This window comes from Parus major, chromosome 15, assembly GCF_001522545.3.
Source record: "Parus major isolate Abel chromosome 15, Parus_major1.1, whole genome shotgun sequence".
Classification (NCBI taxonomy): Eukaryota; Metazoa; Chordata; class Aves; order Passeriformes; family Paridae; genus Parus; species Parus major.
Window position 1 is genome coordinate 681,518 of NC_031784.1, and position 24,896 is coordinate 706,413.

Genomic DNA, 24,896 nt, shown 5'->3' on the forward strand with positions numbered 1-24,896 from the left:
TTGTGATATGAGTACAGTAACTTGCAGCCAGAGCAGCTTTTAAAATCTTCCTGCCAGATGAAGCAGGTTAATATATTAGTTCATTAATTCAAACCAAAATGCCCCCTTAGAAACATGTTTGCCAATATATTAGGGTGCTGCTTATTTGGCTGAGAAGAGCCTAGCTATGTTGTGATAAGGTCCCTTGTCACTTTTAGAATGACAAAGGAAATCATTTGGAACTGAGATATTTCTGATTTTCATTGGAAACAAGTAAAGGAGAGAGGAAATGCTGGCATCATCTCCTTTGCCAGCGGTTGTGGACTGACTGCAAGGCCAGCAGCACACAGCAGAGCTGTAGCAATGCTGCTCCCCACTGAGGCTGGAGCTTGATCCTTCAGGGGATGGCACTCAAGGGGCACTGCCACAGACAGCAGAAATCCAACTGACAAAGAGCTCTTGCTTTCAGCCTGGCCAAGGCTTTCCAGTGACTCTGCTTTTCTCATAAAACAGAACTGGTACAAGGAAATCAAGTGACTTCATCTTTTATTTCCCTATGTGGTTTGAGTGAACAGATGAAAATTAACAAAGATTTAATGCTTCATCCTGCTGTCACTGAAACAAAAATCTAAGCGCTAGTTAATGTCAAAAAAGCGTAAAATGCAGAAATTAAGAGGCAACTAAAGCGTGTGACTCAGTGTGGTCTTTGTGGCATTTCCCATTAAGCTGTTCTGATTTCCAGAGTATTTCTGTGGGAGCATCACAAAGACACTCAGCTGTGACTGTGGCACAGCTGGCCAAGATGTGGCGTGCACGAGCACCCAAAGGAAGTCCCTTCCCCAAACACTCTGTACCACACAAACAGAAGAGACCACAGGGAGATGTGATGAGGAAATACGAGATAGGAACATGAAATAATAATGGAACAACTTACACTGTGCATTAGAAATGGCAGTCACAGTACACCTGCTGCCTCATGGCTGCTGTTTTGAAGACAACACATGAAATTGTAGAAAATTGCTGGGAGGTCAAGCTGATCATGCTGATGCCTTTTCACCTTCTGGATCTCTGACTCTAATTGCTCCTCTCTTTGCATGTTGTGCTGTTGCAACCCAGATAATCCATCTCAATGCCCTCTGTGCAATCCCATGCAAAGGAGAAAAAAAATAGGAGTAAAAATCTGTCTCTGTAAAAATCAATGGCAAGACATGCACTGACTTCAGCTGCAGCAGGATTTTTCCCTCAGAGTTAAATTGAAAGTGAAAAATATTTTTGGAGAAAAATGTCTAGCTGTTCAAGTTAAAAGACCCAATAACATGCCCAGCTCTTCCAGGTCTGTGGGCACTGAGAGACAATTTTTCAATGCAACTGGCTTTTTGAATGAATTGTTTGCTTTCAGATCACTAGGCATATTCTGTATTTCCATGTCTTTTTATCTATCTCTATAGATTTATTTATTGAGATATCTGTATATCTATCTATCCATTTATCTATCTATCTACCTATCTATCTATTTATCTGTCTATCTATCTATCTATCTAGATGTGAAATACTGGGCAGAGGAACATTTTTGCTCATGTACCTAGTTCCAGTTTTCCCTTGTCTGCAGTTCTTTGCCTTCTCAGTGGGGCTTCCACCAGACCTGTGCTTTTAGACTGTCAAAGAGGGGACATTACTTCTTAAAAAAAAACCAACCTCAAACAAAAATGGGAATTGATAAACTGATCAGAACAATTAGCAATTTTAATGACGTTAAGTTAATGTATCACACTGCAGATGAACCAAGAAGTCTCAGGGTGAGGATGGATCTTTTCATTACCTTGTTGGGTCTGAATTAATCAGTTTTTTACCTTTTCCATTAGGTTGTGGGTTTTCAGGTCTCCCCACTCTCTCCCTTGTTTTCCTAATGCCAGTTCTTCCTTCACAATTAGTGCTGTTAATCACCCAGAAAAGATGAGGCATTCTTGCCAAAATAACATATTGCTAATGAAACAGGAAGATGTTTTCTCATTCTGAGTTGTCTGAATTGCTGTGATTTCCATGAGCAGTGCACAGGAAAGGTTTTCATCCCAGAAGTGTTGGCCAGGACAGAGTTTGTACAGGGATGTGCTGTCACCTGCACTGGTGGGCACAAACTGCAACTGGAACACCCACTCTGCAGGGGGAACTTTGAGTGGCCTGACCTGCAGCTGGTGCTTCAGCAAAATTCCCACCAAACCAAAAGTAACATTATTTCTGGGCAGGGCAAGAAATGGGTGCACTTGTCCTCTCTGAAGGGACTGAACACAACAGTTTATTCAAAAGTCACTTGGCTTTTAGAGAGACTCGAGACCCAAATCTGGTTTGTGGGGACAATGGGATGGTGGAAGATGAGGAGGAGGATGTTGACAAAATATTAAGTGTCCATTACAACCTACTAAAAGTAAAAGTCTGCATAGTGCTCTAGAGGGGAAGGGTATTCATGCATAAAATTTAATAATTAGTTAGTGACCTTTCAGAATTACTTTAAAAAACATTAAGGAAAAAGTAATAATTATTTTTTTTCTTCTCACAAGACCAAATTAAAAAGTTAATCTATTCAGTGAGTAGCAGCATTCCCGATGAAGGATCCTAGGTTCCCTAGTTTCCATATTTGGGCTGAAAAATGAAATAAGTGCTTCCAAGTCTGTTGTTTCAACAATGATGTTGCATGTCCAGTATATTTTTTTCTTTAATTACTTTGGTAACTAAACTGCCCACACCTGTATCTGGAGAGAAACCTCTTCCTTTGCACTTTTCATTCTTTGCAGAGGCTTCTTTTTGAAGCTTGTTCACCAGAGCACAGATTAACTGGAATATTATCCTGGCACATTCCACCCAGCCACTGAATGAAGCTGGACACTGACTTCCTCCTCCAGAGCATGGCTGCTGTGTCTGGAATAGTGTTGTTGAAAAGAATTCTTTCATGTTGTACAACACTGCAAGGTTTGGCCACTACATCTGTCAATAACAGTTATTTATCCTCTCTCAGGTAGAGGATATTCTGAGCTGGTACATTTCTGTTTGCAGCGCAGTGCCAGTTCTAGAGATGTGCTTCATTTCAGCTCTGGGGAGCCTCTCAGGAGCTGGGAATCCTTCCAAAGCTGACATGAACTTCTGAAATGAATTCACACCACCACACAAAACGCAGCCTTTTCTCACTGCATGGGTAATCGTGTACTTCTCAGTGTTGGCAAACAGAAAGTGTGCAAAGTTTATTTTGATAGACTATTTACAGCTTCAGTGTTGTGGATGTTGATATACAGACGTATGTTTTTATTGTTCCCAGACATGTACTCCAGGAAGGAAGAAAATGACTATAAATTCTTGTAGCTACTTCTTGGGTTTTTTGTTTTGTTTTGGTTTTTTTGGTTTTTTTTGTCTTGTTTTGGCTGCGGTAAATTGTATTTTACTGTAATTCTATCTGCCAAGGATAATATAAATCCCATTATTAAGCTTGACTAAATGTTTGGGTTAGTGTTGATATCTTCTGCAATGGAAAACCTGAGGTCAGTTGTCTTCCCCCAGCATTTTTGGAGACTGTTTTAGACCTAATGTCAGTATTTTTGCTGCTGGTTTTGAACATGTATGAAGTATTCCATTACACACCCTTCACATTATTTCCCTATTCCACCTGTACCGCACTGGATTTGGCTCACGACTGTTGCAGTGGCTTGGGGAGAGCTGGAAACACAGTAAATTGGGATGAGGGAAGGAGCCAAAGCCTCGCCACGTGCAGCAGCACGCTCAGGCCAGTGCGTCCCTCCTGGCAGCCACAGGGATGCGGTGTTTGGATGCGTGTCCGTGTCCGTGTCCGTGTCCGTGTCCGTGTCCGTGTCCGTGTCGGTGTCCATGTCCGTCCGTGTCCGTGTCCGTGTCCGTGTCCGTGTCCGTGTCCGTGTCCGTGTCCGTGTCCGTGTCCGTGTCCGTCGGTGCGGGCGGCTCAGGGATGCTGCTGGAGCGGCCGCAGGGATGCTCTATCTGCCAGTGCTCTCGGAGCCACCTCTGCCCTGTCCTGTGTCCTGTGTCCTGTGTCCTGTGCGCTGTGCCCTGTGTCCTGCTTGTGTCCTGTGCCCTGTCCCTGTGCCCTGTCCCTGTGCCCTGCCCTGCCCGCAGAGGATGAGCCGGGTTCCAGCCCGGGGATCGGCGCCGCTGCCGCCACGCCCGCGGGGAGCGGGCAGGGGCAGCGAGGAAAGCAGGCAGGAACCGGGCAGCAGGAACCGGGCAGCAGGAACCGGGCAGCAGGAACCGGGCAGCAGGAACCGGGCAGGAGGGGCCGGGCAGTGAGGGAAGCAGGCAGGAACCGGGCAGGGGGGGCCGGGCAGCGGGGCCGTTCCGCGCATCCCCGGCCCGCCCTGCTCCGCCCGCTCCGCGCCCCGCTGCCCGGGGATTGGGGCTGCCGGGCCGGCGGGGGCGAGGCGGGGCTTGGCTCTGCGTTCTGTATTTATTTGTTTGGCGGTGTTGGCGGTGTTGGGGCGGCGGTGGTGGCTCGGGCCGGGCAGCCCGCGGGATGCGGCGGGGCCGGCGCGGGCGGGCGGGCCGCGCCGCGGGGGGGGGGACCCCCCCGCCGTGGGGGGCCCCCCCCCCCCGGGGGGGGGGGCGGGGGGGGGGGGGGGCGGCCCGGGCCGCGCCGCGGGGCGGGAGGTGCGCTCCGACCGCCGCCGCCGGCCCCGGCAGCCCTGAGCGCCTCCCCGGCCGCTGCCTGCCAGCTGCCTCCCGTGCGGAAAGTCGGGCAGGTCAATGAGGAAATCGAGAACTTGAAAGAAGACGAAAGAAAAAAAGAGCGCTCAGCACCGAGCCCCGCGTGTGTGGATGATTTCGGGGCTGATCAACATCACCTATAGGGAAACTTGGGTGCCGGCCGGGGAGCCGCCGCTCCGCTCCGCTCCGCCGGGATGCGGCCGCTGGCCGTGTGAAGCGCATCCCGGCGGCGGGCGCTGCCCCCAGCCCTGCCCAGCGCCCCGCACCGACACCGGCTGCCTCGGGCAGCTGCGGCTCCGCGCCCGCATCTCAATCCAAACTGACTCCTTTTCATTTCTGGCGAGGAGAGGGGTGTTTTTCCACAGCATCATCTGTTTTGAAGAAAGGAGGGAGGAAAGGGGAGGGTTAATGCTAAAGAAGTAAATCTTCTCTGCGAAGGAGATTCCTTTTGCTCTTTCCAGATGATCGTTTCTGAAAATGTAGCCTCTCCAGCTGACCGGTTCTGATTTTGACTGCAAAGTGTGTGAAACTGATCCCTAAGTGCTCCACAAAGCGTAGGATGTCTGCTTCCGGGATTAGCAATATGGGGCATCTGTTGTCGCCTCTCCTCTTGAGCCTGGCAGCAGTTTTTTCCAAAGGTAAGTCTCCATCGCTTCTGTTTCCTCCCTCTCTCTGTAATGCCTTGAGTGCTGATACCCACAGCTCAAGACAGAAGGACTTGGGGGAGCCGTGTGCTAATCAAAAGCACAGAGGATGTGATGGGGAAGCCTGAGTGGAAGGATCTTTCCTTGGCTGACCATGACAAACAGCCTGGCAGTTTCCTGGGGCATGTGTTCCTCCTTACTGTGCTTTCCATCGGGCAGAAGATGCTGCTGCTGAGCTTAGCTGGTAGCTCTGCTTTGGATTACGAAGTGTTTGTGATACAGAAATCTGAAATCCCCAGAGGTACAAGCTGTTGGAGTTGGCTGCCCCACCATTATCTTCTGTGGTGTTTTCCAGATGAAAAATCCTGTATGTCAGACTGACTGCCAGTGTTTTACTGGACCAGAGAAACAGGTACATAGTGGAACATTTAAAAGCTTTGATGAGATGCTGTAGCAGGTGTCTGATATCTTGCATGCAGAATAGAGTTTGACTGTCCTGATGGCACCACTTCAGACAACTCAGTGATTTCTTCTTGGAGCCCTCGAGCTTGTTTACAGTTTGAATTCTGAAAAGCAGCATACAGACAGTGCACATAATTTGTATGCATTTAAAGCTTCCTCAGAACTTGAAAGTTTTCATCGATGGCCTCAGCCAAAAGGTGAATGCACTTTTGCAATACTTGATTTAGATGATTCTGAGCATTCCTGTGAAATACAAATTAGGAGATGTATACATTTCTTCGGAGCAGATACTGTGCACCAACAGTTATATTTTGGCAGGAGACAGAGTTTTCACGTGGTTAAGTCTTCAGAGGGGAATCAGAGCATATGCATTTAATCTGTCATTTTGCAAACATACTGGCAAAGAGTTCTTCTTATAAATATCCCTGTTAAAAAATGGTATTAGTTATTCTTAACACCCTTTTACACTTCCCGAGATCAGCACTTTGCTTTTTCATGAAGTGAGTTATTTTTACTCACCAGTTTGTATCCAGACCTGAACTTACTGACAGAAGGCAGAATACATTGCTGTGTATTTCTGTGGTGGTTCCCTGTATCAAATTCCATTCTTCTCCTTTTTCCCTCAGAGCAGGTAAAGAAAGAAAGGAACAAAATTGTAAATCTTCTCAAATGTTCCCTAAATGCAGTGCCTACATAAATCCTGTTCTAAAGTTGCAATTGGAAATGCATTAGCAGCAGGGATTAGAAGTCAGAATCTTTTCAAGAGATTGCTTCATTCACATTGCACACCAGTGGCTTGTGATTGCCCAGCTAGGTTGTAAATGATGTATTTTATTACAAGCAATAGCATCAGTACTTTGGACAGGCTCACAGGGCAGTGAAAGTATGAACTTCTTCATTCCCTGGCTTTTGCTGTATTTCAGTTTGCTGCCCTACCACTGCATTAACATAGTGTTGGACTGAGATTGCAATTTATCCCAGAACTGGAATAAATGGCATTTCAGTTTTACAGAATACAGCGTTTCTTTTATTGCCAACTCAGCAATTACAGCGTTCATATGTGATTTCATTCTGAAATGTTACTTACATCTCTTCTGAAAGATGTATTAGGAAAAATTGCTTCGTCAAAGGGGTGTCAAGCCCTGGCACAGCTGCCCAGGGAAGTGGTGGAGTCCTGATGGCCGGAGGGGATGTAGATGTGGTGCAGATGTGGTGCAGATGTGGTGCAGATGTGGTGCCTGGGGATGTGCTCAGGGTGAACGGGGCAGTGCTGGGTTAGAAGTGGCATTCGATGGTCTCGGGGTCTTTCCAGCCTAAAGAATCCTGGGATTCCATGAAAGCAGACACAAGAGATGCCAGCAGAATCCCTGGTGGTGGCTGTGCTGTTGATCTTGCACTTGAGGTATCCCAGAGCTGACTGCTGTGTGTGTGCCAGGGCTCTGCTGTTTGCTAACACAGATATCTGTCTTTAATGCAATTGTGTATTTTTCCTTTGCTAACAGACTCCATCCGCACTGTTACACCTTAATGCAGCGGAAAGCCCAGAGTGTTCCAGAGATTCATAGTATGAACTTCACAGTGCAAGAGGTTGATTCCCACCCCCCTCCACGTAGTAAGATGAGTGCACAAAAAATAAATCAGGCGTGATTACTACTACAGGGCATGTTTCTTTGATGCTTTTCTGTTGCTAATAGAAAAAGTCTCTCATTTATGACATGAAGACAAAGTTTTCCTAAAGAGATACAAAAGCTTTTAACATGCATCAGCAATCAGCTGTCTATTGTGTGTAGGGCTGCTGCTTATTACTCAGAACCATGGCAACACACCTTGTACTGCGCATTTTCCAAATCTTCCAGGTAATCATGTTGAAGACTTGAGAATACTATTGTGATTTTGCTTTGCTTTTATCTTGTAAAATGCAGAGCTCCAGCCTGAGAAATGAAATGCTGTTTTCAGTAATGAGCTAAAGATCCTACCAGGCCAGCTTGTCAGTGATGATATAATCCACGTGTCGGTCCATTGGACTGTCAGTCCATCCATAGATGGATGTGTAAGGGCAGGGGTGATTCTGCTCTGGAGCTGTAGTTCTGGGGCAGTTCCATCCCACTTCTGTCTTCAGCAGATTTTCCTTGAGTAAGTCCTAGGAGGCCAATGCTCGTCCTCAGATCAGCGTTTTGCTGTTTGTTATCGGAGACGAGAAGAAGTTCTTGGGAAATTTTCAGTCAGAAAATAAGCAGGTGCAGCTGATGTTATTGGAAACAGACTCTGCAACAGGCACAATAATGTGGGTGTTTTATTCTCTTGTTTAAATGGCAAGTCACCAGCTCCACTGGAGTACCATAAAAACTTCAATACTTTATTTGAGCTTCAGGTTCCATGCACAAGCCCAGGGGTAAGTTTGGAATGAAAACAGCATCTCCCATAAGATGTCAAACACTTTTGAGATCTATGTTGTGAGACTAAAGATTGAGGAGCCTTTTTCATTATGAATGTCTCCAGATAAAACCAGATTTCATTGATTCCAAATTTCAAGTTTAAGCTGACTGTAAAAAAACAAGTGAATATTTTAGTGACTTGTTCTGCTTGTGTTCAGCTGAGCATTTTGTGTTCTTCTGTGTCATCCTGGGCAGAAATCTTCCTGCAAGTTGCTCTCTAATGATATCTCAGGCCATAGAGCTGCTGGCTTGATTTTCTCTCACTTTTATTGAACTGGAGGCTTGGCAAGTGTACTAGGCAGGATTTCCTTGTATCCCCTCAGGGTGTTCCTCATAGCTAGAGATGTGCAGAGCACATGTGCAGTGATGCAAATCTCCTGCTACAGCAAGGTGAGCGTGGGGAAACAAGGAAAGCAAACCCCCAAATGTCTCCAGAAAAGTGGTTAGTAATATATTAGTAATGGAATATAATTCTGTATGTGGGATTAAAATCAAAGATTGTTTTATTTGATTTATGAGTTGTATTTTTTCCCACTCCCTCTTGGTGGCAGCTAGACAGGAGTTCAGGGTTGAATTACAGTTCATGTTGGCAGATTGTGATTGTGATGATGAGGGACAATCCTTTTTCTCCAAGTACCAGTGCTGGTGTTGCTTGTGCAGAGCCATCCCTGGCATCTGTTGCTCCAGCTGTGCAGTTGATCTGCATGGCAAATGTGGTGCTTGCTGCTTTCACGTGAGGATAACGTACACGTGTGGCCAGTAGGAGCTCTTCCTGTGGGCTCTGCCAATGGGCAAAAAACCCAGGAATTTTCTATAAAACCCCCAAAATAAATTAAATCTTTCCAGCTTTAGGTTCAAGCAGTTTCCTTAAACCCAAAGTTTTTGTGCTTTGTCCCAGCTGTATTGAACTTGAAGTTGTTTGAGACACTATAAAAAGGAAGGGGAACTTCCACTTTTTCACTCTTGCTGTGTTTCTTGCCACAGAGTACTTTTGGGAAAAACCCCCTTCTGATTCCTTTTCTTTCAGTAAAAATAATAAATTCAGACTAAACAAAAAAATCCACAGCTAGACCCATGTTTTATTTGTCAGCTGCAATACTGGCTTAATTTGATTTGGTTTCTAATATTTCCCTGTAATGTTCTCATTTTTTACTTCAGTCTTTTCTTTTATTAGTTCCTTAGGACTGGCAGGCTCTGTGACACCAACCAATGTTTTAGATATTAATAAAAGCAGCTTTATTCAATAAAGATCAGTTTTATTTAATAAAGGAGAGAATCAAAAGATAATCTGATTTTTCATGCTGCATTCACATTAAATCAAGCTCCTGAGGTGGTTGTGGATGCCAAGTCTGGTGGCAGCCTGTCACGGGTCCTAGGATACATAAACATGACTGCAGACAGATTGATTGCAGGGAAGCTGAAGAGGCAGCCGAGATTCATCACAAGTTTGGTTTATAAAGTGGTACATTAAATTACTTGATTTTCACCAGTCTTTGTATTATTGCCTGCTGCATTATTAATGGCAGCTCCAAATGAAGTGGATTTTAAGTAGTTCCGAGACCTGTAGATAACACTAATTATCATGAGCAGTTTAAAGTACATATTTGAGGATGTTAGGCTACTTCACCCCGGGCTTGAAATGTGGGCACAGTTACTGTAGAATGAGATTGGCCTCTTCATGTCCCTGATTTCTTCTTTTATTGAATAGATTTAATTCTGGTGTAAGGTGTTGGCCTGATGGGGATCGAAATGCTTCATCTTCCCAAGCACAGCCTGTGTGGTATGAGTGCAAACTTCCATAACTTCCTACAGGAGAGTAGCTCTGGGATAGAGGGAGATACAGCATCTATTGCTGCTGCAGGCAGGAGAGGGGATTTCAGTGCCTTCAGCAGGCTTCAATTCAGAGCAGACAGAGTTTTCTGGAGTGGTGTTTTTCAGCTGTAGCCCACACACCAGTGGTGATTCATAGAACATCTGAGCAGTGTTGTGAAACCAGTGCCAGAAACCTTCTGCGTGCGGGCGAGAAAAAACCGAGGGGAGGAAATGGAAGTAACAAGGCTGCTTTCAGGATGCATCCCAATTTGTGTCTGGTTGTAAACAAAGACCTTTGTCACAATACCAAAACCAGGGCTCTGTGTGAGATGCTCTGGATCTCTTTCAGAAGGTCCCATGGCCCTTTTCCTTGAAAGGGCTGCGAAAAACACTGTAGTGACTGTGTAGTAGACTGTGGTAGTTGGAAGTGTTGCTGTGAGCTGTTTGGTGTTGCCTCGCCGCTTCAGCCACAGGCTGTGCTGCTGTGAGTGTTTGTGATCCTCTGCAGCAGAGGGTGGTTTAAATCACCACTGAGCAGTGGCTCAGCGGAGCAGAGCAGGAGAACCCTGCCAGTCACTTATGGCATCTGCACTCTGGGGTCAATTAACTGCCTCGGAGCTTCCTCTCTGCACACAGAGGATGCTTGCTTGTTCTCTCACCCTCACTGCTGGGAGTTCTTAATCAAGGTTTCCAGAAAGGTTCCTTGAGGGAGTTTTCTGTACTGCAGACACCTGTCTCCCTGGAAGTGGCTCAGCAAAATGCACTTTTGTTTCTCGTGTGAGCAGTGGATAAAAGGTTGGTAGTGGACCATTACCACATTTCCCCAGATTTACAAAACAGAAGGCTTCTGTCCTCCTCCTGTAGTCACTTCACCTTCTCACAGGCCCCTCTGGCTCTGTTTTTAAAGTTACCTTGAATTGGTTTGGTTTGTTTAGTTATTTGAGGTTTTATTTGCAAACAAAGACTTTGCCACAGGGATGTTTTGGCTAAAGTGTTTCAGAAATTTGCTATGGTAATGGTTTGTAAGCAAAACAGACCCACATCTGAAAATGACCATGTGGATTCTGAACTGTGGGAAGGGGAAGGATATTGAATAATGTAGGTATTACAAAAACAACAAGAGAAATCAGCTGGGTATGTATAAAAAATCTGCAGGAGTAATAATAGCAAGCACCACAAGCAGAGGTGGGGAAATATAACAACACTCTTTACCCTGGAGGGACACAGCGTGGAGATGGGCTAAGGAGCAACAGGAGCTCCTCTCCAGGTGAACCAGGATGCTCCACATCTTGTCTTTTGATGTGTTTGCTTTCAAGAGAGGCAGACTGTTGAGCAGACAGTCTGCAGATCTCTTGCTGAGGAGCAAGGCAGATGTCCAGATAATCACACAGATGACTCTGCATGTCCTGCATGCAAAAAAAATCCTCCAAGTCACGGAGTGTAGTCTCATCTAACACTGAATGGTCTCAAAACCCTGAATTTTGTGGGCCCTCAACATCACTTGCTTTTTATTTATATTTTTAAAAGTGTAGTTTTATGTCTTCAGTATACATTATGTAAATTCATAGTGCAAAAGAAAGAACCCAAAGCTGGCAGAGGTAACTAGTCAGTGGTGTCTCTGAATATTGATCTAATCCAAAGTACAGGAAAGGAAACAATCCCAATTAGTCTTCAATCCACTCACCAAAGATTCTGGATTAACACATAATTGTATCCTCCATTTTCTGCTGAGCCATGGTGACTCATTCTGCTTGTCTTCATGAAAATAATGGTGACTTGCATCTGCTTATATTTGAAATATCTGTATCCTTTAGTGTTGCATCTCTGTCCTAATGTAATCAGCCTTGCTTGGTTAATTTTGATTTGCTGGTACACATGGGGTAGTTATCTTTCTTGTCTGTGTGTGTCAGATTCCTACATTTAACTTTCTGCTTTGCTGCTGGCAGTGGGGTACACTGCCAGCTTTTCCTGCTCTAAAGGAGGGCTTGATGTTGTTTCTGTATTGTGTTTTGAGCTGCTGTTGGAAGAACTGTGCAGCTCTGCAAAACTTCCCAGTGTGATAAATCTGTAAATACACCATGTACCTGCAGTTACACTCCTGTCATCCTTACCTTGTTCTCAGAAATAAAAATAGCATTAGTTTGCTCAGGGTCACAAGCTGTAAAGATGAAGAAGGATCTCTTTGTGTGGTCCACAATCCAGGACTTGGGGCAGAGCTGGGCAGCTGATTGTGCCCAGCAGAGCAAAGAGGTGCACACACACTGCAAGTTCACTGCCACACGTGCTGCAGAGTACAAGGAATACTTGGACACTCATTTTCCCTGTGTTTGTCCTGTTTAGGATCTGTTTAACCCAGAGTTAGGGGCTTTGTTAGGTGCTGTCCCCACCTGCAGAATTAGCCCCTTGTCTGAAAACACTGAACACAACTGTCCTTCCTTCTGTGGATGAGTGGGAAAGGAACATGTGCAAAAGGAGCCTTGCAATGATCTGCTGTGTTAGTGCAGCCTGGTGTATGATTTACAAGTTTTGTCATGTTCCAGGACTGTCGTGGCAAGGCCATTTCCAGATGTCACTGAAGAGTTTCTTTGTACCCACTCCCAGAATTCTACTGAAATTCCAACTGCCCAGCAACCCTGTGAGTCAGGGTGTGAAAGATGGGGGTCCAAAATGTAGTGGACACTTCTCAAAATCTTATTTTAGTCTTTGAGTTGTGCTGTCCCTGCTAATGACAAAGGCTGGTTACCCCTTCAGTGAATAAAAGCAGTGTGCTGTTTCTAGAGCTCGAGCTCTGCACAGATGTGCCCTTGCTCACGTGGGGTTCCCCCGTTCCTGCTCCCTTGTTCCATCTCCTTTTCCAGATTTCTGGGTTCCTGGCTTTGCAGAGCTCTGCTCTGTGCTCGGTGGCTGCCCGTGTCCCCTGCAGCACTGTCTGATAGGAGATGATTTCTTGCATACTGAACACTTGTGCACAGTGGGATTCTGTTCTCTGCTCCTGACTCTTTGACACCATCTGCCCAGCAAAGTGGTTTTAATGGGTTTCCACTGAGCCAGGCTGTACTACAGCCCTGGCAGCACGCTCGGATTTTAAAAAATAAACACAATCTCTTCAGACAAGCCACACATGAACATTGGCGTCTCCAGCAAAATTGAGGATTTCATACTGTTTGATATTTTGTGGAGCAGAAATATCTCTGTTTGATAGGCTCTAAAGTGGGAAAATGACTGATAGCTTGGAATGGCCTTCTAATAGTACTGGTTTATTTTTTTAAATGACCTTACAAAGCATTATTTTCCATCCCATTTTTTAAGTCAGGTATTATTATCCTTTTGCAAAAATGCAATCGTTTTACCTTGTTAAGAGTTCTTTTCTCGATGAGAGCAGGGGAATGTAGAGGTTCATGATGGTGATTTAGGAGTGAGGGTACCCATTGGCTTTCTGTAACCTTTGAAAAATCACTCCTGCTTTCCCTTTTTTCAAACTGTCTTGTCTGCTCAGAACAGAAGATATTCAGAGCAGGATCTGGTTTGCTTGCAGCTATGCAGCATCTGCTGTACATTTTACCACATGAAAATAATTAATTCCTAGTATCTGTTAAACATTGCAATGTGACATTCTGATTGCTGGACACCATGAACTGCTCAGAGGCCTGTAAGAACAGAAAAGAAGAGTGGGGTAAGGAAAAAAATAAAGATATCATGAAAGCATCTGTGTGATTAAAATATTCAAAGAGATTGAGACGTTCCCAAAGGGAACATAAAAAGCTTTTTTTTTTTTTGTAGAAGATGTCATAAAGATGTTTTTGTATTTATTTCTGTTGTAATACATGTTAATAAGCTATTAAAGAAAATATTTTCAATGTCTGTATTAACAGTGCAACAAACCACTTATGAAAAAATAGGTTTTTTGACAGATGGTACAGATCTTAGAAATATTTCATCCCTTCTTTGCCCCTTCAAGTCTTTGAGGTTTATTTTAAGCTCCTTAGTTTGGTAAGTTGTGCACACAGTGGGCAGGGGTGGTAATGAGATGGTGAAAGAAACTGGTGGCTGGTCCCTGTGTTACTGATGGCACATGGAAATTGAAAGAGTCAAAATAAATGGATTCTTCTGTCCTTCTGAGCTAACTTGTATGAACAGTCAGAGAATCAGACACAATCCTCTTTGTCTGCCTTTAGGTTCTTTTATTCTAAATCACGTGCAGTCTGACCTGGATCCAGTGTCAGGTTAGCAAAGATAGAAAGAAATTCTCACTGTGAATTCCCTTGAGAAAGAAAGGTGGCGTTTCCCAAACGCTGTCCACCGGGCTGATGTTTTGAGTGGTATCTCAGTGCTCCTTTATTGTTGTTAATTATTCATTTGTGTCAAGCTAACTAAGGTAAATACTTGAGATCTGTGATTTTCCACAGGTGTTTGCTGCTGCTGTTACCTTTTTCCCCCATTTGTCCTGTCATAACTTTGGCTATTGCTGAAGATGTTCCCTGCTGTTTCAGCTGCAGCACTTTACAATACAAATATCAGCATCAACTGGGTCTTTGCTTGCCTTTTTATTTAGCCTCTTTATCTGAACAGCAGTAGATCAGAGTAATGGTCCAATAATCACTGGTGAAGCATGTATTTGTTTGTTTTCGTTCTGTTTCTGTGCAGTCATGTGCTCCTTTCATCCTTCCATCTATTCCTATCAGAACTATGAGTTTGGTTTGGATCAGACCCTGAAGAAAGAGAAATTCTTGTAAGAGGAGAATACTAAATATAGCAGCCCTTTGTTCCTGTATTTATGGTTTGGTGCTTAGAATGTCTGTGTGTGCATTATAGGTTGTCATCAAATAGTCAAATTGCATCAATAATAATAAAATGATGGTTGATGAAGAGATTCTCTTCAACTGTTCTCCTTTCAGCAGCTGCAGAGAAGAAGGATGGCTCTGGCAGCCTGTGTGCACTGCTGCCAGCTCTGGGCTTTGGCAGCCCAGGTGAGGAGCCCTGAATCCACGCTAGGTGCAGAGGGGAACATTCCCTTGTAGGATTTTAGCTGTTGCAGTAGGGCAGATGATAATTTCTCAGGTCATTAACTCTCCCAACCCTTAGGTATTTATGGCCTACAACTTGTCTGGAAAATTGTTGGGAGACAGTGAAGATGAGGGGATGAAGAAAAGTGCCCCCAAATGCTAGAGGAGTGCTGCAGGATGTTATTTGGTGTAAGAGGGCTTTCCCAGTGTCTCAGTTCATCCTGAGAAGTGCTAAAGGCATCCTTTTGTTCATAACAAGTACATTCTCATTTGTTTTCTGCCTGAGAGGAGCAGCCCTCTAATCCTCACGTCTGTGGTGACTGCATTGCTCCCTCAGCCCCTTCTGGGCCTCTCTCTTGCTGCAGGTGTTTGCTGCCACTTTGATCAATTTGTCACAAGAACTACACATTCTCCCCCTTGTTCCATCTTCTTCCTGCAAACAGGCACTATCAGAATCTCCTCTGGAGCCTGTGCCATTGTTGTGGCACTTTCAGTTATCTTTTGTCCTTCTTTGACATCCGTCTCAGGAAGAGCTGATCGTTGTATTCCTTCTAAATCTGACCAGGCCTCAGCAAATGGTATTTCCAGTACCTTGTCATTTTCTTCTCCAATTTCTGAATAAATGTTTCTTTCAGACACTCAGCAAGTGAAGCCCTCCATAATTCCTGCACTTTCTCTTGCCCCCCTATTTATAGGTCAGTTTTCTCCTTCCAATACCGAGTCTTGTTTGCAGCACTGGGTGAACAGAAGGAATCCCAGAGGAAAACAGACCACATGTAATCTTAGATTTAGAGATGACACTGAACTTTAGTACTCACCTATACGAGTTACCAGAAAATAATTGAAACTCTAGGCTGGGAGCCCAGAAAATGAAGATTGAGGGCAGGTAAGAAGAAATTTATGGAAGTTGGAAGCCAAGAAGAAATAAAGATTGAACCCTGTGTTGTGCAGAGTAAGAATTGAGAGTGAAGATGGGATTGTGAAAGTTGCATGCTAAGGAAAATCAGAATCAGTGCAGGGTGTGCACAGCCCCTCACCAGAGCCATCCCAGGGGTCTGATGGCTTCAGTTACACAAACACTTGATCTTACCCTATGAAACTTGTATTCCACCAAACTGCAGTCACCCTCACATTAATTAAAGCAATTTAAATTAAGAACACACGGTCCCTTCTCTACACTTCAGTTTCAGACTAAGACAAATACTAAACTACCATAAATTTTCATGGAATAAACAAATCTTAATTTCCCTTATGCTGAATGCAGGTTGCAGCAGCCAAGATCGAGTTTTGCTTATTTTCTCAATAATCTCATGTGAATTGGTTTGTACTCTATTTCTCCTGCCTGAAAGGAAAATCAGAATGACTGATGTTCATTTATTCCTTTGCATTCAGTGGTTGAAAATAACTTCTTTTGTTTTTGCAGTAGAATATTCTCACATGCATGCAAGCTTCATCATTCTCATCTCTTTTTTCCAGCAGTAGTAAGAAGTGTCTCTGCACATTCCAGCCTTTGCACAATGGAAGCTCTCACACTTTCCAAATACTCTCAGTGTCTTCCCTTGACCTGCTGGCCAAGGATAATACCAGGAGGGTTTTGTTTCATTCTCAGCTCGTGGAACTTGCTCCTGCCATGCACGAGTAGGCATCAGCTGGGAGCAGAGGAACGCTCGTTGTGTGCTCCTGGAGATGGCACACAGTGATGAAACCACACAGCATTGCTGGGCAAACACTGCTGGAAACAATGAGCCTTCAGGAGTCAAGGTCTAGCTTCACAGGAACAATGTTCAGAAGTTTTGTAATTTGGCTGCAGAAAGTGGTTCTGCCAGACCTTTCCTGGAAATTAAAAACCCCACTTTGCAGGGATAGTGCAGGTGCAGTGGTTGACCAGTGGTGCTTTCCTGTGTTTTATTGGATTTTGTTCACTTAAATCTAGATTGTAAACTGTAAACAGAAAAAAAAATGATAATAATTCTTTACTGGGCTGAATCTGATCTGAGAAGGAGCGTGGATGGTCGAGCTGCTCTGCAGCAGAGTCAGCCTCAGCCAGGGCTGCTGCAGTCTCTTTCCTGTGTGGCACTGGCATTTCTGCAGTTGAGATGAGCCATGCAGAGAGCTCGCAGGGAGAGCTGAAAACTAATATTTTTTCCTCATTTCTGGAGGTTGGGGTTTTTCTTTGCAGGCACCAGCTCCAGTAATACTGCAGTTGCCTACTGAGGTGGTTGAGCTCCTTGATCTGATGGAAAACTAACGGACCAAAAAGAAAAGCTTTCCAACAGAGATGTGACTGTGAATAATCTCACCCCGAGGCCACACGCTCACCAGACCTCAATGAGAAAGGGCTGAGGCCTTCGTAGGCTGCAATTAATGCTTTCTTTTTGTAGCATCAAACTGTACATGCAGTAATCTGTTCCCAGGCCTCTTCATTCTCATTCCCTTGCAGAAAACATCATGGTTATAGAACCAGGTGGTGTTCAAGCACAGAAACCAGGCAAAATGGAAAAAAGCTTGACTGTGATCACTTGGTGTATTTATATTTGCCATTTTCAGCTGATAGGCCTCAGCAAACTGACATCCCATTGCAGCTACAAAACAGACACGTTTTAAACAAGAGAATGGTAATAATTTTAATAATAAGATAAAGCCATGAAAGGTAATTCTATATAACAAATGTTTATCTTTCCCATCTTCTTCATTAATTGCTTTTCATGGTATTGCTGAAGTTTTTGATGGGGAGGGAAAGCCTCCCTCTGTCGCTGGTACTGTGGTGATCACTACACTTTATAGTTTTGGATGCAGCTGCACTATTCCAAAGCCAAGTGGAATAACCCTGCTACTTACTGTAGCAGTACTACATACTTGCTATATGCTGAGCATTTTGGTGGGTGAGTTGAAAGATTTTGGAAATGATCTTTGTATTCTTAATCCAGCCAAACTAATTGAGAGGAGCTGAATTCTGTAGCAGTGATGACAGAGGCTGCAGGGGGAATTGAAGATGGGAGACACAGGAGTTTCCTTCAGGTTTGTGTCCTTGCCCCAGTCACAGAGCTGTGGTCACCTTCTGCCATCACCTGTGGCTGATGTTGGAACCATTTCCAAAAAGCTGAGCCTCCCTCTTTCATGGGGTTTGTGATTCCATGGTCGTGGATTCCATTCCAACCCTCTGTAAGATTCCACAGCCATGGACCTGGGTCAGACTGGTGTTCTGTGCTTGGCTCTCAGCGCTGTGCCCAGCACTGCAGGCTGCCTGCACCCAGACACTTCCCAGTTCTTCATCACTGCCTTGTTTCCTCCTCGTGAGCTGGTGCTGTGTCTAACCTGGTTATCTCCTAGCTCATCATATCCTGTGTGGGCTTCCTGCTCCTCTCCACCACCTGAACCACTCACGAGCAGAAAGATCCAGGTGGGAAGTGCAGATCTGCCCCAGGCACCGCTGCTGTTCAGCACGGGTGCTGTAAGATGTAAGGACTCACACAAATGCTCACTCATCTGCATCAGAGTTACCTTTTTTGTCCATCTGGATTCTCAAGGCATTCAGCCTTCAGGTCAAACTGGGAGCTCACAGGAGGGTTTTATTCCATTACAGCGGAATGGTGAGACCAGCATGAGGGCAAGTGGCTGTTTGAGTCATGGCCCAACTCCTAATTACACCTGTGTGCTTCCTAATGGAATTCAAATAAATGATGTTGTTGTGTGAAAGCAGTGATATTGTATTTATTTCTAAATTCATTCGAAGATGTCAGCGTGTAGCCCTGGGGATGTGAAAGAAAGGCAGAGCTTGTCAGCCTCCCTGGCTGCTCTGAATTACCCCGAACCTATTGGAAATGAAAGGTTCAGAGAGCACAGATGGAATAGATTGAGGCTTTGAGTGAATTGAAAGGGCAAGTTTGCTGGCTAATCGTGATCTCTGTGGAGAGAAGGATAGCTAATAGATTGAAATTGTCAGACATTGTGAAGTCCTCCAAAAAACTGCTCAAGGCATTTCACTTTCCAGTTCTAGCTTGTGTAGCTGCCTTCTCTTTAATTAAAAGAGCTTTTGTTTCCACATAATTAAAATAAAACATGGAAGCATGTCATACTTCGTGAACAGGTGATGTAGGAATGTCCTTATCTTGGTTATTTTCCTGCTTTTAAGAGAACATTGCATTAATACATTTGTTTAGCAACACACTTCTTTCCTCTGTAGATGAGGGCTAGATTTTTAGAAGCATCTGGTTTGAAATTTAAGAACCAAAAGGCTCCCAGCTGAGTGGATAGAATCCTGTCTGGAGTTCAAGGGATGCTGATGTGGTGTTAAGAACTGTTGTTATTACAACAGAAATGGATTAAATTGATGAATTCAGAATTTCTGATCCCCTGTATATATTCAATTTCCCTGTGTTATCTTCTGATGACTGAACTTCTTTGTCTTGAAATTCAAAGTCAGTCACAAGTATCTGAAAGTTCATCATTCACTCCAAACCCACATCCACCATGAAGAATTTAAGATTCCTTTAAAACTATTTTGAAATAGTTTTGCAGAGATCAGGTTCTTTTACATTTTTGTATGTTAGAGCCAAGCCTGAATGTTAAAAGAGCAAAGAAACCCCATAAAATCCAAAGAAATGTGGTGGCTGTCCTGTGTGCAGCCAGAGTTTTGTGTCAGAAGGCTGAAATTGGATTGGAGCATCAGGAATTTCAGGGCTTTGTGGAGAAGCAGCCAAAGCAGCCTAGCCTTTCCCTGAGGCAAATGAACATCAGCAGTCCTGATGTGCTTTCCACAGGGATTCACATTGATTGGATTGGTGGTAAGATTTGTATTGATCACAGCATTGAGCTGCATTCTCCCTTCCCCAGGACTGCACAAAGGAGTGTTGTCTTGCAAGACAGTTTTTATCATTCCCAAATAATGCTTTCCATGCTTCCTGTATGCACAGAACAATCCATACCTGCCTTCCAAAATTAAATTCCTCTTCCATTGTTTCAGAGCTGGATAATAACACAATATTCACTCTCCACAGCTGTTGGCCCCAGAAGATGATAGGCAGGGCATTCTGTTAAATCAGACATATTCCAAGCAGAACAAACTTCAGTTTTTTTAGAAAACAATCCCTTTTCACATACTAAGAAGTTTACATGCAGCTGGTTTTTCACATGTTCTCACAAGCTTCAGGCAGGTGAGCTGATACAGAGACATTGGCTACTGAGACTTGAGTTAAAGCATTGCAGTAATTCAATATTTATTTCCCTGGAGACTTCCCTTGGAATATCTGGTGGGCATTTTGTTCAGAGGCAGTTCTCCTTGGGAGGCTGCCTGTGTGAGGAGCTCCACAGTTACCATGACAAAGACCTCTTTTATTTACTCACCTGGGAGGAGAAGGCAGGAGCAGCCAAAGAGCAGAGAAGAATAATCCTGAGAGAGGTGAACTTGGCCATTGCTTTTGCAATAAACAGGAGCCCCTGGCAGGGTGTGCCTGGAGCTGGCTCTGGCTTTGCTGCTTCCTGCCTCAGTTTCCTGCCCTGGACACACACAGGGACCTGTCCAGAGTTCAGCTCTTAAAGCCACTAACCAAATTTTCTGTTTTTACAGCCTGCAAAGGCCTCTAGCCTCTCCATTTGTACTGTCAAACATGCATTTAGACCTTTATTCATCATTTCACCTTTGTAGTGAGTCTAGTATTGCACATTTAGAAGGGAGAATTCTCCTTATTTCGATCACCTTTAAAAGGGCAAAGCTTGTTCCTATTGATTGTCACCTTGGTAATTAAAAGTTGTTGCTTTCCAATTTGAATTTTCTGGTTTTCTGTTAAGCAGGTTCTGTTTTACCTTGATAAGGGCCCCTCTCTGTTTAGGTTAAGGACATCTTTAGTGCCCACTACTGGGGCCTTTTTAATGTGCTGGAATCTGCTCCTGTCCGAGCCCTTGTGTGACACAGAAAAAAGGATTTGATAACTTTGTACAGCCCAGTGCCTCTTCTGGCCAGAGGCAGCTGTGCTGGAAACAGCTGTAACATTGGTAGCTTTCCAATCACAGGGAAAAGTCAGATCTCAAGCCCTGCCTTTGGGGTTATGCAGCCACAATCAAATGTCTGGTTTTGTGTGGTTCCTGGGATCCTTTGGAGTGGTATCGAGGTACCACAGCCTCAGCATCCTCCTGGTGCTCATCTGCTGAAAATGGCTCTGGCAGTAACAGATGAGAGAGGTCTTGGCATAAAGGAGAATATTTAAAGGATCAGAAATTAAGTGCTTTAATAAAGCATAGGTGAGACACTGGGATACTATTAGATTTTTGTTATTATTAATTCAAGGTGGGGGAAATACTGTAAAATTACCACAACCTCAGCTGAGGTTTATGGCTTTTTCAGAAAATGGTGCCTCAGAGGAGTAGTAGGACTCAGGCTTGATTAAACTGGGATTTCAGAAATTCTCTGCACTGAACAAAATAAAAAGGCATTCAATCTAATTAGATAGAATTGCAGAGGGAGAGGAGGAAGAGAGGTATTTCTGACCTATTGGCTTTTTATATAACCTTTAATCCATGGGATGTGTTTGTAGCTATTTTGGTAGATTTGCTTTTCTTCTCAAGGTAATTTGGCCTCGATTTGTAACCTTTTGATAACTTTGCTTAAAAAATCTGAGGAGAAAACCTTCTCATGGTCCTGCTAATATATGCAGACTTTCAGGAGGCCTGGTCTGTATTTTTCATGATGAAGATTCATATTTTGGCCAGATCCTCTGCCTCTGTTCTGTTTCTGTTGGGTTAAATGGCTTTCCTGCATTTCCTGCACTTCTGGACTGTGCATCTAGTTTAAGGACTGTTAATCCTTATATACTTTTGAGGAGCTAATTGGTGCTCATTTGCACTTGCTTATTAAGGCATGAGTATAAAAAGATGTAGAGATATGTTTAGAGATCGCTAACATAATGCTTTTTAAAATACATTACAGGCACAGTTTTAGAAGTGCCAGATAATATTTTTGGAAAATCTCTACTACATTGTGAATGTCCTCAAGAAACAGAGGAAGATTGTAATTATGTGCTTTGAAATGGAATTAATCCTTGACCCTTTGGAGAAGCAAAATGCTGTTTGTGCTTAAAGACTGACACAGATTAATTTTGATCATTTACCAGTCATTTCAGTCTTTCCATCTGCTCATTTACTTCAAGTTATCAGGCTTCAAAATTCCCCCTGAACTCCGTGATAAACAGACCTACCAGGGAAATACTGTTCCCAGGGGAGAGTTCAGGAGTGACCCAGTGACATTGCAGAACAGTTTCCAGTGCCAGTGTTCTTTGCCATTTCAGTGTAAATCTATGTTCATGTAATCCCTGAAAGGCTGAGAAGCCAAAGATGTGCCTTTACTATCAAATTGCAATTTGTATGGACAGCTTGGCAGTCAGTGAAAATACCAACTAATTAATAAATTAAATACTGCACATTTGAGGTAAAACCTGCAGGGAAAGTGTTCTATAAAACATTGCCTAGGCAAGGAATTCCTGGTGCCGTGCTGTGTCACAGGGTTAAACAAGAGTGAGTTATGGGTCCTTTTCACATCATTTTATTTCTAATATCCTTAAGTTAGGACAGTTTCAGATCTGCAGCCTACAACAAAGCCAAAGTTCAAGACTGGAGTTGGATTTATGATTTATGATGGTTGCAGCTCGTGTTAAAGCTCATTTGCTGGTCTCATGTTTGCTGTTGTTCCATGAATGCTCCCTCTGCTCGCTGAGTTGTTGGAGAACACATCACAGCTCTTTGTGCTTCACTGCTTTGGTGTCTGGGAGAACCTGGCAGGAAGAAGTGAGTGCCCAGCTCATGCAGTGACTCGTGCTCCAGATGATGTTCAGTCACTCTGGATTTACATCTCAGCCCTGGGGGCAGAATTTGCCTCTCTCAGAGGAATTCCACCATTCTTCTTGCTCCTGAGGAGCCTGACCAAACCCCATTCAGTATGGATTGTTTTATTTCCAAAAGTGTGAAGGCTTACTTGAAAGTAAAAAGTCATGGTTGGGACTGCTTCCTGTTTTATTTGTGATCAGTTTGTGTGTACTAAGGATGGATAACAATTAAAACAATGAAATAATTGTCAAACTGTTCAAAAGCTTTGTGATTAATATGGAAACATGATTTGATGTTTTCCATATATAAAGCTGCCAGTTCTATTTGTTTCTTTTAAAATACTTGATTCTGTTATGTCTAAATATTTAGTTCCATCTATGTAACCAGTTACAGAAACCACAGCAGAACATTTAAAAATAAATATATTGTATTAGTAAAAGAAGCATCTGTATCCCTGCATTAATAACAGCCCACGTAGTACCTCCAAAATCCAATCCCTGCAGTGGCTTACACTGAGGATTTGGCCATAGCAATTTGTGTAATGGAGAAAACACCTGCTGCTGAGTAGTGGTGAATGACTGGATTTTATTGGTTCATAACAGAACTTGGAGGTTAATATCTTTGTTTTGTGGAACAGATGTTTAATTCTGAGCCTGGCCAATTGGCTCTTTGCTGTCTGAAGAGGGAAAAACACGGGATGTGTTGGATTACTGCAGACTCTGTAACTGAGTGTGACAGATGTATTAAATTAGCCTTTCCCAGAGCTTTTGGTGTTTGCCTCTCTGAACTGTAAATCTTGCTGGTCTTTCTCCCTGCAGGTGGCATGGGAACATTCAGGGCATGTTTCATCTTCTCTGACAGGACAAAATCTTCCAGGTTTGCTGCAAAGGCCCAGCCCCTTCCATGTGGGTAAAAGACAAATTCCCTGGGATTTGTTCCTCAGTAACGTGAGGATGAAGGGGAAGAGCCCTCCAAGGAAATCCTGTGTATGCTTTTGGTTTTCCCAAATGCAGACACAGAAATGTGTCCAGTCACACGTCCCAGGCTGTGCCCTGTGAGCACAGGGCACTCTGGGGGGTTCAGTGAACCAGACTCCTGGAAAGGCTCCTTAACATTATCATCTTATCATTATCATATCCCAGCCTTCATCCCAGCCCCTCCTCATCCTCTGCTGCCTAGAGCATGACCAGCCTGTCATGCCAATGGCTCTGGCTGTACGTAGCACTTGCAGGGCTTCATTTTAATCTCATTTTCAAGAACCCTGGATAAATTCAGCTACTTGTTACCTTGATATAACAGTGGAGCAGTTTCTGGGGGATTACTCTGGATTTACTTTGCTTTACAGGCAACAGAATTTATCTCTTTAGATTTCAGCAGGAGGAGAAACTTTCTAATTAGAGTGATTTCTGCTTTCCCAGCACACATATATTTGATACCTGTGCTTTCCCTGATCTTACTCCCTAATATAGCAAGCTGTTACAGGAATTTTAAAAATCAACATCTGTTTTGTTTTAAAAATAACCTTAAGAAAACTTTGCATTAGAGCTCCTTGCTTCATGATTTACCTTTTTGGTGTATCAAAAAAGAGAAAGAATTTGAAATTTCTATTTGTGGGAAAATAGCTTTGTTGAGATAATGTATCTATGACTCATTAAAGAAAGCAAATATTAGAAAACTTGATTTTCAGGATATATATATATGAAGTAAATAACTGTAGCAGGTAACAAGCAGTTTAACTTGTACAGGTATCCTGTAACAGGAATATTCATTTTGTAGTGCTCACTCAGCTGCCCTGCAAGCTGGCACAGTGTTCAAAGCAGAATTTTCTTCTGTGTGATCTTCTTACTCTTTAGAAAAGTTGAGATCAATTTGGATGCGTTTATTAATGGTTCCTTTAATTAGTTAGCTAATGGCTCTATTTACAAGACTGGCTGCTTAAGTCCTATTACCTTCTGATTAGAGTATAATACTTATTGATCTCTTCACATTTACTGGGAAATGCACTGAGGTTCCCCCCTGAGCAGGGG

General features: G+C 43.7%; 1 protein-coding gene across 1 annotated transcript in view; it reads left to right on the plus strand.

The window, feature by feature from the left end:
- The first annotated feature begins 4,650 nt into the window (after positions 1–4,650).
- The window catches only part of TMEM132D (transmembrane protein 132D), a 185,485-nt gene continuing 165,239 nt past the window's right edge, over positions 4,651–24,896 (plus strand). Inside the window, exon 1 of the mRNA XM_015644435.2 lies at positions 4,651–5,336. Within this exon, the coding sequence (XP_015499921.1) occupies positions 5,258–5,336 (79 nt within the window). The 5' untranslated portion in view covers positions 4,651–5,257. The remainder of the gene's footprint in view (positions 5,337–24,896) is intronic.